This window comes from Caretta caretta, chromosome 17 (assembly GCF_965140235.1).
Source record: "Caretta caretta isolate rCarCar2 chromosome 17, rCarCar1.hap1, whole genome shotgun sequence".
Taxonomy (NCBI): Eukaryota; Metazoa; Chordata; order Testudines; family Cheloniidae; genus Caretta; species Caretta caretta.
This window is the reverse complement of record NC_134222.1, coordinates 20,543,414-20,554,118: the sequence shown is the minus strand read 5'-3', so window position 1 is coordinate 20,554,118 and position 10,705 is coordinate 20,543,414. Positions and strand designations below refer to the sequence as shown.

General features: G+C 49.2%; 2 protein-coding genes, 1 long non-coding RNA gene and 1 other non-coding gene across 4 annotated transcripts in view; 3 read left to right on the top strand and 1 right to left on the bottom strand.

The window, feature by feature from the left end:
• The first annotated feature begins 831 nt into the window (after positions 1–831).
• LOC142069505 (uncharacterized) lies at positions 832–4,709 on the top strand. The gene is made up of 2 exons (XR_012665346.1): positions 832–998; positions 3,070–4,709. It is a non-coding gene; the product is annotated as an uncharacterized LOC142069505 (long non-coding RNA).
• On the top strand, positions 2,543–2,638 carry LOC125624168 (Z30 small nucleolar RNA). Its single transcript, XR_007353226.1, has one exon. It is a non-coding gene; the product is annotated as a Z30 small nucleolar RNA (small nucleolar RNA).
• On the bottom strand, positions 3,492–10,228 carry PEX12 (peroxisomal biogenesis factor 12). Its single transcript, XM_048823569.2, has 3 exons — positions 10,103–10,228; positions 7,494–8,047; positions 3,492–6,685 (listed from the first exon to the last, which is right to left on the bottom strand). The coding sequence occupies exons 1-3, from the start codon at positions 10,226–10,228 to the stop codon at positions 6,286–6,288; spliced, it is 1,080 nt and encodes a 359-aa protein (XP_048679526.2). The 3' UTR covers positions 3,492–6,285.
• AP2B1 (adaptor related protein complex 2 subunit beta 1) overlaps positions 10,131–10,705 on the top strand; it is a 100,273-nt gene continuing 99,698 nt past the window's right edge. The window contains exon 1 of the mRNA XM_048823565.2: positions 10,131–10,267. The gene's annotated coding sequence lies outside the window, so the exon portion shown is untranslated. The remainder of the gene's footprint in view (positions 10,268–10,705) is intronic.

The following is a 10,705-nucleotide window of genomic DNA, read 5'->3' as shown; positions in this document are numbered from 1 at the left end:
AATATAAAGGGAAGGGTAAACCCCTTTAAAATCCCTCCTGGCCAGAGAAAAAAATCCTCTCACCTGTAAAGGGTTAAGAAGCTAAAGTAACCTCACTGGCACCTGACCAAAATGACCAATGAGGAGACAAGATACTTTCAAAAGCTGGGAGGAGGGAGAGAAACAAAGGGTCTGTGGGTCTGTCTGTATGCTGGTTTCTGCCGGGGATAGACCAGGAATGGAGTCTTAGAACTTTTAGTAAGTAATCTAGCTAGGTACGTGTTAGATTATGATTTCTTTAAACGGCTGAGAAAAGAACTGTGCTGAATAGAATGACTATTCCGGTCTGGTTTCAGAGGAGCAGCCGTGTCAGTCTGTCTTCGCAAAAAGAAAAGGGGGACTTGTGGCACCTCGGAGACTAACCCATTTATTGGCGCATGAGCTTCCGGGAGCTACAGCCCACTTCCTGGGACGCTGCCGTGGGGAGATTTACATACACAGAGGACACGAAACAGTGGGTGTCGCCACACACCCTGTAACCAGAGCGATCGCTTGAGACAGGCCAATTCCAGCAGGAGAGCGGGATCCCCTTACAGGGTGCGCGGTGACACCCACTGTTGCGCGTCCTCTGTGTCTATAAATCGCCCCCCCCCCCCCGACCAAGACACAGTCGCTGCTCTCGGCGACACAAACCCGAGACTGACGCAAGGGCCGCGGCGGGCACACGCCGTGTCCGGGGGGGGGCCAGGCCTGACCTCCCGCCCGCCGCTGGACCGAGCTCAACCTCCCGCCGCCTCGACCCCGCCCCTTCCTGCTCAGACCCCGCCCCTTCCTGCTTCGGGCCCCGAGCTCCTCCCGGAGCCCGCCCCGCCCCCGCTCAGCGCAGCAACGACGTTCCAGAGCCCCGCCCGCCGCCTGGGTCAGCTGACCCGTGACCCAGACGGGGCGCTGTGATTGGCTGCCAGGAAGGGTCAGTGGGGTCGTAAAGACCAGCATGGCGGAGCGCGGCACGGAGCCTGGTGAGCCGGGCGGGGAGAGCCGGGGGCAGTGGGCTGGGCTGGGCCGGGCCGGGCCGGGGGCAGCGGGCTGGGGGGCCGGGGGCAGCGGGCTGGGGGGCGGGGCAGCGGGGGCTGGGGCCGGGGCCGGGCTGGCAGAGCTGGGCTGGCTGGACTGAGCCGGGGGCAGCGGGCTGGGGGGCCGGGGCCGGGCTGGGCCGTGGGGAGCGGGCTGGGGGGCCTCGCCTGGGCAGAGCCGGGGCTGGGGGGCCTCGCCTGGGCAGAGCCGGGGGCAGCGGGCTGGGGGGCCGGGGCCGGGCTGGGCTGGGCCGGGCCGTGGGGAGTGGGCTGGGGGGCCTCGCCTGGGCAGAGCCGGGGCTGGGGGGCCTCGCCTGGGCAGAGTCGTGGGGACTCAGTGAAGTGGCTGGTTTTAATGGGCTCCGAGGTCCATTTCCTGCTCTGCTCGGCGGCCGCTACCGTGTCCAGGCGGGGCAGCCCCCGCCCGGCCCCCCGGCCTCCCTGGCGGTGTCTGTGCTTGGGGGGCTGCGTGGGACACAAGGTCGCGCCATCTCCTTGCTGCTCACTCGGCCTGTGGCCACTGCTGCACTACAGCGACTTTAGCGTGGCCGCCGGCTACAGCCATGCTGTTACTGATCCACCTCCCGCAGAGGCGGTAGCTAGCCTGGTGGAAGAATTGTTCCCTTGACCTAGCGGTGTCTGCAGCAGGGTTAGGTCCGCTTAACGGCCTCTCTCGGGGATGTGCATTTTTCACAGCGCCCAGCAGCACAGGTAAGTCAACGCACGTTTTCGGTGCAGAGCAGGGCTACGTCGGCACTACAGAGCCAATCAATGCCAGTAGAGCTGTGCCAGCCTCGCCCCGGCATACACCAAGAGGGCTTTTTCTGCACCACCTCACCAATGCCATTAGTTAAGCCAACTGAAGCACTTTTCGGTTGTCAGAGTTGGGGTTCTTGCTAGCTAGCTATGTTGATATCGGGGTTGTGGTTTTTTCCACACCCCTGACTGACCTAGCTATTCCAGTATAAGATTTAAGTGTGGACCAGGCCTCACATGGATTGCAAACCTCCCAAAGATTCTTCCGTTGACTCTGTGCTGCTTCATTTTGGGGAGGGAAGATAAAGGCAGGAAAGAGAACACTGTCTAAAGCAGTGATACTCAGATTGAGGTTCACGAGCCACAAGTGGCTCTTTAATGTGTCTCCTGCAGCTCTTTGCAACACATGGTATTAATACATTGTGTGACTTAATTATTAACCAATCAGGATGCCTTTACTATGTTGTTAACCAGTTGTAGTTGATAAAATAACACTTGGTCAGTCATTTTGCTACGAAAGTATATAAAATATTTAAAAACAGTAAATGAAAAATAATGAACTCTTACTACTGTGGCTCTTTTGGGTAATGTTGATTGTCAATTTGGCTCCTGAACCACTAAGGTCTCAGTATCTCTGGTCTAAAAATAGCATTTCAGTTCCAGAATTAGAATCAGTTAGTGGTGCTTTTTGCCACAGAAAGTAGGTTCTGTGTTGGAAGAGTGAGATGTGCCTAAAGCAATGATGAGTGAAGTATAGTTTGACCTGGTATTGCCAAGATTTTGTCTTGGTTCTGACCAGGGTGTGATAATGTAATCTTCTCTCTGAGCTGATTCTGGTTACATTCATCTAGAATTAATTATTCATTCTTTGGACACTAAATATTTTTATACATCCTTTTAAACCGATTGAATTATGTATCTAAGCAGCCATCCTGGTAGGAGCTATTAGTGAGGGAAAATGAGAGAAATCCAGTGTTCGCTTCTTATATAAAGCTTTGCACTAACTCATTTTTTGAGTAATCAGTTGTGTTAGGACCACTGCATCTTGACTTATTTCTGAGGATATAGTGAAAGCAGGTTACATTCCTAAATTCTCTTTTCCTTATAATGAGGGTGGCCTATTGAATCTTGGGTGTTCCATTTTATTTACCTTTTTACAAAATATGCAAACTTGGTTAAATTGTAATTGAGTAAATTATGCAATAGCTATTAATGAGGCCTTTTTAAACTGTGTTCTAATTCAGCTTTCATTTTCTTCCAGGTTTGAGTAACAGTTTCGTGTTCAGATGTCTGTTCACATGGAGCACAATGAACTAATTGGAGCATCAAATCCAACGCAGTATCTTTGTCAGACTTGGGTGGGGATTTTAGAGCAATACTGAATGCTTAAAGGATGTGACCAGTTAAGTAAAGCCTGCTTCATTAGAAAGAGGTGCTGGGGTAGAAAAAGATTTATTAATTTTTCTACTTAAAACAATAATTGAAGTGCAAATACAGACTGAAGTTCCAGTGTCATGTACAGTAACTACAATGTTAAGCGAGGAGTTATGTTCCTCAAAAATGCTACTTTAAGCAAAATGATGTTAAGCAAATCTAATTTCTCAATAAGAATTAATGTAAATTGTGGGGGGTTAGGTTCCAGGGAAATTATTTTCACCAGACAAAAGATATATAGACACAGTGTACGTTTTAAACAAACAATTTAATACTGTACACAGCAATGATGATTGTGAAGCTTGGTTGAGGTGGTGAAGTAAGAGGGTGGGATATTAAACTAGCACTTGGCTTAGCCCTCAAGGGTTAAAACATTGTTGTCAATGTAGCCTCACGCTCTACAAGGCAGCCGGAAGAATGGAGGGAGACGGCATGGCAGAGAGACAGACACACACCATGTGTGTAAGAGAGACAGACACGCATTGCCCCTTTACGCTGACCCCACGCTAAGTACGCTGCCTTTTTAAGTAGATCAGCAAGTTGAGACAGCAGCTGCTGCCAGCAAGCTCCCTCTTTCCTGAGCCCTGTCATGGCCCCCTGCTCTATGGAGAAGGGGTACAGGACGGGGGGGAGGGGGCAGGAGTAGGGGAAACACTGACATTAGCACCCCTCTCCCCCTTCTGCACAGCAAGCAGGAGGCTCCCGAGAGGGACAGCTGAACTGCCTGGCTATTGATAGCCTGCTGGGCGACTGCAGCACAGGGAACTGTGGGGAGCGGGGGGCCTGCCAGTCCACCCTGGTTCCAAGACCCCACCAGCTAGCTCCAATAGGCTGCTCTTTCTGCAAGCAGTGAACAAAGCAGGTGGCTGCTGAATAACATTATAAGGGAGCATTGCACAACTTTAAACGGGTATGTTCCCTAATCGATCAGCAATGAAACAACTTTCACTGGGATGACTAAATGAGTTACTGTACTAACTTTAAAATTACATAAATCTTAGGTCATGACACTAATGAATCATTGATTTAAAATTAATTTAAAAGGCTCAAAGTCAATAAGACTAAGCGTAATTCAATGGAAAAGTCAGTGATCAGTTATAGGCTGCAATAAGGAGACTGAAACTGTTTTCTTCACTTCTGCTAGCTGAGAGAGAGCAGCACTATTGGACACCAAAAGACCCTAGGAAAAAAAAATCCTAAAACTACCTTTTTAATAAACACTCTAGCCCCAGTCTGGTAGCCTTTATTTACATGAGCAGTTGTACTGAGTCAGTTGGACTACGTTTGTAGGTCTGTGTAATCAAGCCTTCTGGGGCTGGCCATGTTGTATTGCTCTCCTGGAGCATCTTGGTTATCAATTTTTCAGAAAAAAATGTAACAACTGTTGGGAAATATTTGCTGAAGCAAGATGTAATAGATATAGCTCAGATTTGGAATTAATTCATATTAAATGCCTTGTAAAATCTACTCAATATTGGATAATCTTTCACTGAATGTGACTTTTTTCAATAAGGTGTGTTTACATGAGCTCACTTAAGCTGGTGAAGTGTCTATATAGATCCCAGCAGGAGGCAGCAAAATGAACCTGACTTCCTGTTAATATGCCTCCAAAGGTAGAGGTAGCCATTAGCACTTGTCTGGTATCTAAAATGACAGCTTTCATTTTAACAGTGTACAGGAGTTAAGGACCCTTCTTGTGCCTCAAAGGATTAAAAAAGAAGAACTTGGCTCTTAATGTGAAAAGATTATACAAGTTCTTTGCAGCAAGTTGTTAGAAGGCTAAACTGCTGTTTCTATAATGTACTGTAATACCATACCAGCTAGGATAGTCTACTGCTGCCCTCTGTAGAAAACAAGGTTCACACTTCATGAAAAGCCACTCCTTCAAACTGTCTAAAATTATCTGTGCTAAACTAGATCAACCAGAGTGCTGTGGAAGCAGGAATCACTTTAAAATCACCACTAGCCAACTTCTATAGTCTGCCTGCTTAGAGATCAAAGGAGACATTTCAGTTTGACCAAATGGACGTAAGGTGCTAAAGGAAGCTACTCTACACCAGTCCTAATTAAAAGTGGCAAACTGCAGCCTGAGTCTTGGCTCCTCTTCAATATGAGGGCACTGCTTTCGGATTACAATTTTCACAATGTGTGATTTTACTTTGATCCATTGGGTCTCCACCAGCTGTCCATGTTAGGATGAAAGCAGCTGCAGTCTGATTCATTCATGCAAATATAAACTTTCAGATAAGCAGTTTACCAGTGGTTTAAACCATTAGATAACAGAAGTGGAATGAGTCTAGTTAGGTCCTAATTCCCAGTGTCCTGATAGGAAGGAAGAGAGAAGCGGCTTTGCTATGCCAGTAGTCGCTACCAGATTTGAGGATACATTCAACAAAGCAAGTCTGAATTGGCACAGTTCGTTTTTATCTGGCTTCAGTCACATATGCTCAAACCCAATTCAGACAGAGGGCATCCGTTCCCTGGTTCGTGCTTGTGCTGCCTGGCTTGCTAACTTCAGCCTGAGTTGTCCAAGGGGAATGATGGGGGGGAGAAGCCTAAATTTATGGCAAACTGATATGAATTGGGGGGCACAGCTCTGTTCATGCTCTCTTGTGAATTCTAAGATGAAGTAGTCTAGAAGCAGAGCTAGGGAGAACGTGATGACTCTTAGGAACGTAGGAAGGGCCAGGCTGAAGCTGATCAGTGGTTTTTTGAGGCCCATATCTGCCTTTGACAGTGGTCAGTACCAGAGCTTTCTGGTTGAGAGGCTGTCAACCTAGCCCTTGCATCTTGGAATTGGATAGAGCAGCATTTAAGGCAACGAAAACTCTAGTGCTGCTGCTGAACTTAGTGTCCAAATGTGCCTTAGAGTCTGATTATTCTGCTCATGAACGGTCACTGTACCTTTTGCTGCCCTAGTAATGTGCTGTATATACAGTCTGGCTGGCAGAAAAGTTGTGTTCCAGGTAGACAAGAACCTAGAGTATACAGGCCCGCACCCATCATGTATCTGTTTTGTAAGTGTCAGTGCAGTGCACTCCCTTCAGCTTTCAGGGGAGTACAGCTTAACAAGGTGCTGCAGCTCTGTAGCATAGCCAGTGATGGGGCACCTTTGGTGACTCTTTACGTAAGTGTAGACGCAGCGATAACAAAACACAAAGCCGGATGTGGAGAGGACTGTGTCGTTGGCTCGGATTTTGCGGCACAACGGGCAGACGGTCTTCAGTTTTGGTACGAGAGGTGAGCCTGTGCCATGGTCCAGGTGCACTGGTGGCGGAGGAGTAGGCAATGCAGTCAATGATTTGATGGTCTCCTGGTTCTCAGATGAGTACCACCAGTCCAGAAACTGCAGGAAGAACACGCCCACGGAGAGGCTGGTGGACAGGGATAAGGCAACACATCCCAATGCTTTTTTCACCGCTGATTGCACTTGCTCCTTAATGCTGCAGCAGGGAGATAAGGTACAGACCGATAATTAGCACCCCGCCTAGTCACCTGTGTAAACTAATAGTGCAGAGGCAATACACGACTGCGTACCAGAGGGAGACTTCAGGGCTAGTCAGCTACTGCTTTTTAAAGGATACCTTGTAACAAATGTGTGGTGTTTACATTATTTAGAATCAACTGAGGAAATGAACAACACAGGTATTTTAGGGAGGTGTAATTTGGTGCATGGGGCACAGAAATTTAAAACTTGGAAAATAGGTCCAGGCCCATTGAAGTTCTTAGGTGGAAGGACTGGGGTTGAGAAGGATTGGGGTACAAAGGAATTAACCCATGCTTTAGTTTCAAAGCAGGCTCAGGTTTGGAGTGTCCAGAACTCATTGCCTTCTGGTCAGGATTTCTGTAGGAACAGAATTGCTAGTCCCAGTCCACTAGTGGACAACTGGTCCGTCCCACTCACTCGTTCAGTGGCAGTTTCAGAAGACTACCCAAGGATTGAACAGGTCACAGAGACTGAACTTCTGCAAATTAAGGCAGTTTTGGAACCAGGGACCTCTGAAATTAACTCTGACAGGCAGGCTACCAGACTCTGCTCCCCCCTTCAAAGGAGGTCACATTGAGCTTTTAAAAATGAAGGAAACATATGTGACAATAATAGGAGCCCTGTTTAACCCCCTTTTGGTACCTCTTAACACTGAGACAGTTTTATGCTAAAGCACCATCTGGGGAATAGAAAGACAGCCCCAAATTCCCACATAACACTGCAATAATTCTAAGCTCTATTTGTCTGGCTCCTTTCTAACTCACCTGTGAGCTGGCTGCTGGCTTGCAGTAGCTGCTGCTAGTTTCTGCTCCAACACCTGGATGTCCTCTGCTGTCAGTCTAACCAGGCGTACACCAGCCAGGGCCAGCAGCGGGGAATGATGCTGAGCCTTACCAAGGATATAGCACAGCTGCTGGCTGAGAAACCAGCCCTCCCAGGCCATGTTTACAAAGGGATAGGCTGCTAAAAAGGCCCTGTAAAAGCGCTTCCAGGATGATGATGGAGGATGGATGGCATATTCGTCCTCTTCCCTCAGACTGGAGACCAGTTTCTCCAACTTTGTTTTCAGATAAGGAATGAGAACCAACAAGAGGACAGACTTCCAGTGTTCCTTCTTTGGCAACCCAGCACTGGCCAGCTGATGCAGCCCCTTGCTGTCTCCCACCGCTATCCTCTTTAGGCCATAGAAGTTTTCTGAAAAAGAGGCACTAAACTGGGACAGAAAATGCTGCTGGAGCAACAGATCCAGGAGGGTGTAGATCTCATCAAACCAACGCCAGAGGAAGCCATAGCGGCCGGGATTGGATTCAGCAAGCACCTAAAATAAGATCCATGGAACAGGGAAGGAGGTGGTGTCAAAGACCCACTCAATCAGTTAAAACAATTATGACCTATGTATCCAGTATAAGAAACGGTTCAGAAACACAGACTTGAGCAGTGATCAGAATAAGACACTGGCTAATAGAACTTTGGCCCTGTGGAAAATTTATAAATTTTGAAGTGGGTTTTAGCCCATGAAAGCTTATGCCCAAATAAATCTGTTAGTCTCTTCTGCTCAAATAGATTTGTTAGTCTCTCAGGTGCCACAAGTACTCCTGTTCTTTTTACAAGTACTCCTCGTTCTTTTTGTGGAAAATTAAATCCTTCAGTTTGCTACCAGCATATGACTGGCAATACTGTATCTATGTGTGACTTAAGCCAGATGCGAATTCCAGGGGTGAAAGGCGAGTAAAGGGCATTTCACAGGGGACATGGTAGTGATCACCCTCATTCCCCAATAATGAAAGTGCATCCCCTAAAACATTAACTGTCTGCATATGTATCCTCACTGAATCAAAGACTCAAATGCACTGTATATATTTGTGTTTTCCCTCCATGAACATTTCTTCAATATAAATGCCTTAGTACCCCATGTCTGGAACTAAAGTAGCATTGTCAGCAACAGTCCAGGCAGAAAGACTTAGATCTAGGCACTCATCCCTTCGTGTGCTAGAGAAAAAGTTGGTCTAAGCACAGGACTTGGAGCCAAGACCTCATGAGCGCCAGTCAGTCCTAGTTCTACTTTTGACTTCATCCGTTTTTTTGGACAAGCCACTTCACCTCACTGCTTGAGTGTCCCTAGCTGGAGAGAACATTTTCCTCCCTCACAGGCTTACTGAGAGGATTAATTAATGTTTGTACAGTGATCTGAAGATGGAGAGTGCTAATCAGTGCACTAATTATATGCAATTTATCCCATTCTTCAACAGCACAAAGGAAATGTCATGTACCCACCACAGGGCGACTTTCCACACAGAGGAGCCCTTTGACTTTCTTTTTGCGAGTCCAGAATTCTCAGCTCCTGTGCCATTATAGCATCAGCAGTGGAGAGAGGTTGCAAGCTGTGTGCTATACTGAGTCAATGACAGGCACAAGAGTTCTGTAGCCTAAGACAGCACTTGGCCCTTTTATAGCACCTTCCATTCAACGATCACCAAAGTGCTTTCCCAACGCTAATGAATTAGCTCTCCCAACCTCTGTGCGAGGTAAGTATGGATTATCCCCCATTTTACAGGTAGAAAAACCAAGGCACAGAGAAATTAAGTGACTTGCCTAGGGTCTATGGAGAGTCAGTGTCAGAGCCAGGAATAGGCTACAGAAGTCCTGATTCTGCTTTAATCATTAGCCTGTACTTCTTCTCATGGATAGGCTAACTGACACCAAGCACATGCTTGACACAAATTCGAATTATGATTCAGCTTGAACACTGTCACTTATTTTCAGAATCATGACACACAGAAAATGATCTTCCAAGGTTCAATCCATAGCACATGTTTATGATGGAGTAGTAAACCCCTGCCACTAGCTGTTTCCAGTGAAAGTACTGACACATGCCCTTCCTTAACATAACACTGCTGCCCTAAAGCTTTGCAAACGCAATCCAGTAGCGCAGTCATCGAGACTTCAATGCTATATGCAGAAGCCCCCAGGCGGAGACTTTAGAACAGGGGTTCTCAAACTTTTGTACGGGTGACCCCTTTCACACAGCAAGCCTCTGAGTGCGACCCCCCCCTTATTAAATTAAAAACACTTTTTAAAATATAGTTAACGCCATTATAAATGCTGGATGCAAAGTGGGGTTTGGGGTGGAGGCTGACAGCTCACGACCCCCCCATAGAATAACCTCGTGACCCCCCGAGGGGTCCCAACCCCCAGTTTGAGAACCCTTGCTTTAGAAGGTACCATTCCCCCCTAGGAAACACACCCCCCCTTTTAACTTGGCTGTAACCTAACACCAAACTCACTGGGTGTCATATTTTTATACATGCACGTTTCCCCTGCTCTGTGGAGACCAGCTCCCCTCTAAAGTCTGGGGGAGGGGCGGCATCTTTACCTTGGCCACATGCTGAAGTGCAGGCCTCAGGGCTGACATCAAGCTGTCCTGGGCCACCACTTCGAAGACGGAAGGCCTGTCATCGCTGGCTGAAGCAGCGGTGAGATGAGCCCCATGCTCGGCCATGGCTTCCCCCCCGCAGAAGGATCCCGACCTTTCCCCACGGTACCTGGGACAAAGGAGACAGGAGGTGGGGGGGTTAATGCTGAAAGTCCCGCCCAGCCCGCGGGAAAGGGCTGCAGGCCGAGCAGCGGCTGCGACGCTGGCCTCTGTGCCCCACGCGCGGGGGTGGGCGAGCTGGGCTGCCTCAGCAGGGGGGCGAAGCGGCGCCCGCAGGCCGGTGGGGCGGGGCCGCGGGTCACGCCAAGGGGCCGGCCGAGATGGGGCGGGGGCGGAGCCGCCGGGCCCGCGGGCCGCCATACAGCGACCCCGCCGCGGGCGGGGGGATCTGGGGGGCCAGGCTCCTGGGGGGCGGGGCGGGGCGGGGCGGGGTCGGGTCTCACCGGCCCGGCCCGGCCCCACCCTTACCCCAGCGCCGGGCCCAGGCTGGCCAGCGCCCCTCCCGGGGGGCGGGGGGAGCATCCCGGGCCCCACTTGAGAGCA

Coding starts and splice junctions, on each gene's coding strand:
- PEX12 (XM_048823569.2), bottom strand. CDS start 10,228: ATGGCCGAGCATGGGGCTCATCTCACCGCTGCTTCAGCCAGCGATGAC. Junction 8,048..10,102: donor CACTTCAGCATGTGGCCAAG/GTAAAGATGCCG, acceptor ATCTTATTTTAG/GTGCTTGCTGAATCCAATCC. Junction 6,686..7,493: donor AGCCAGCAGCCAGCTCACAG/GTGAGTTAGAAA, acceptor TCCCTGCTGCAG/CATTAAGGAGCAAGTGCAAT.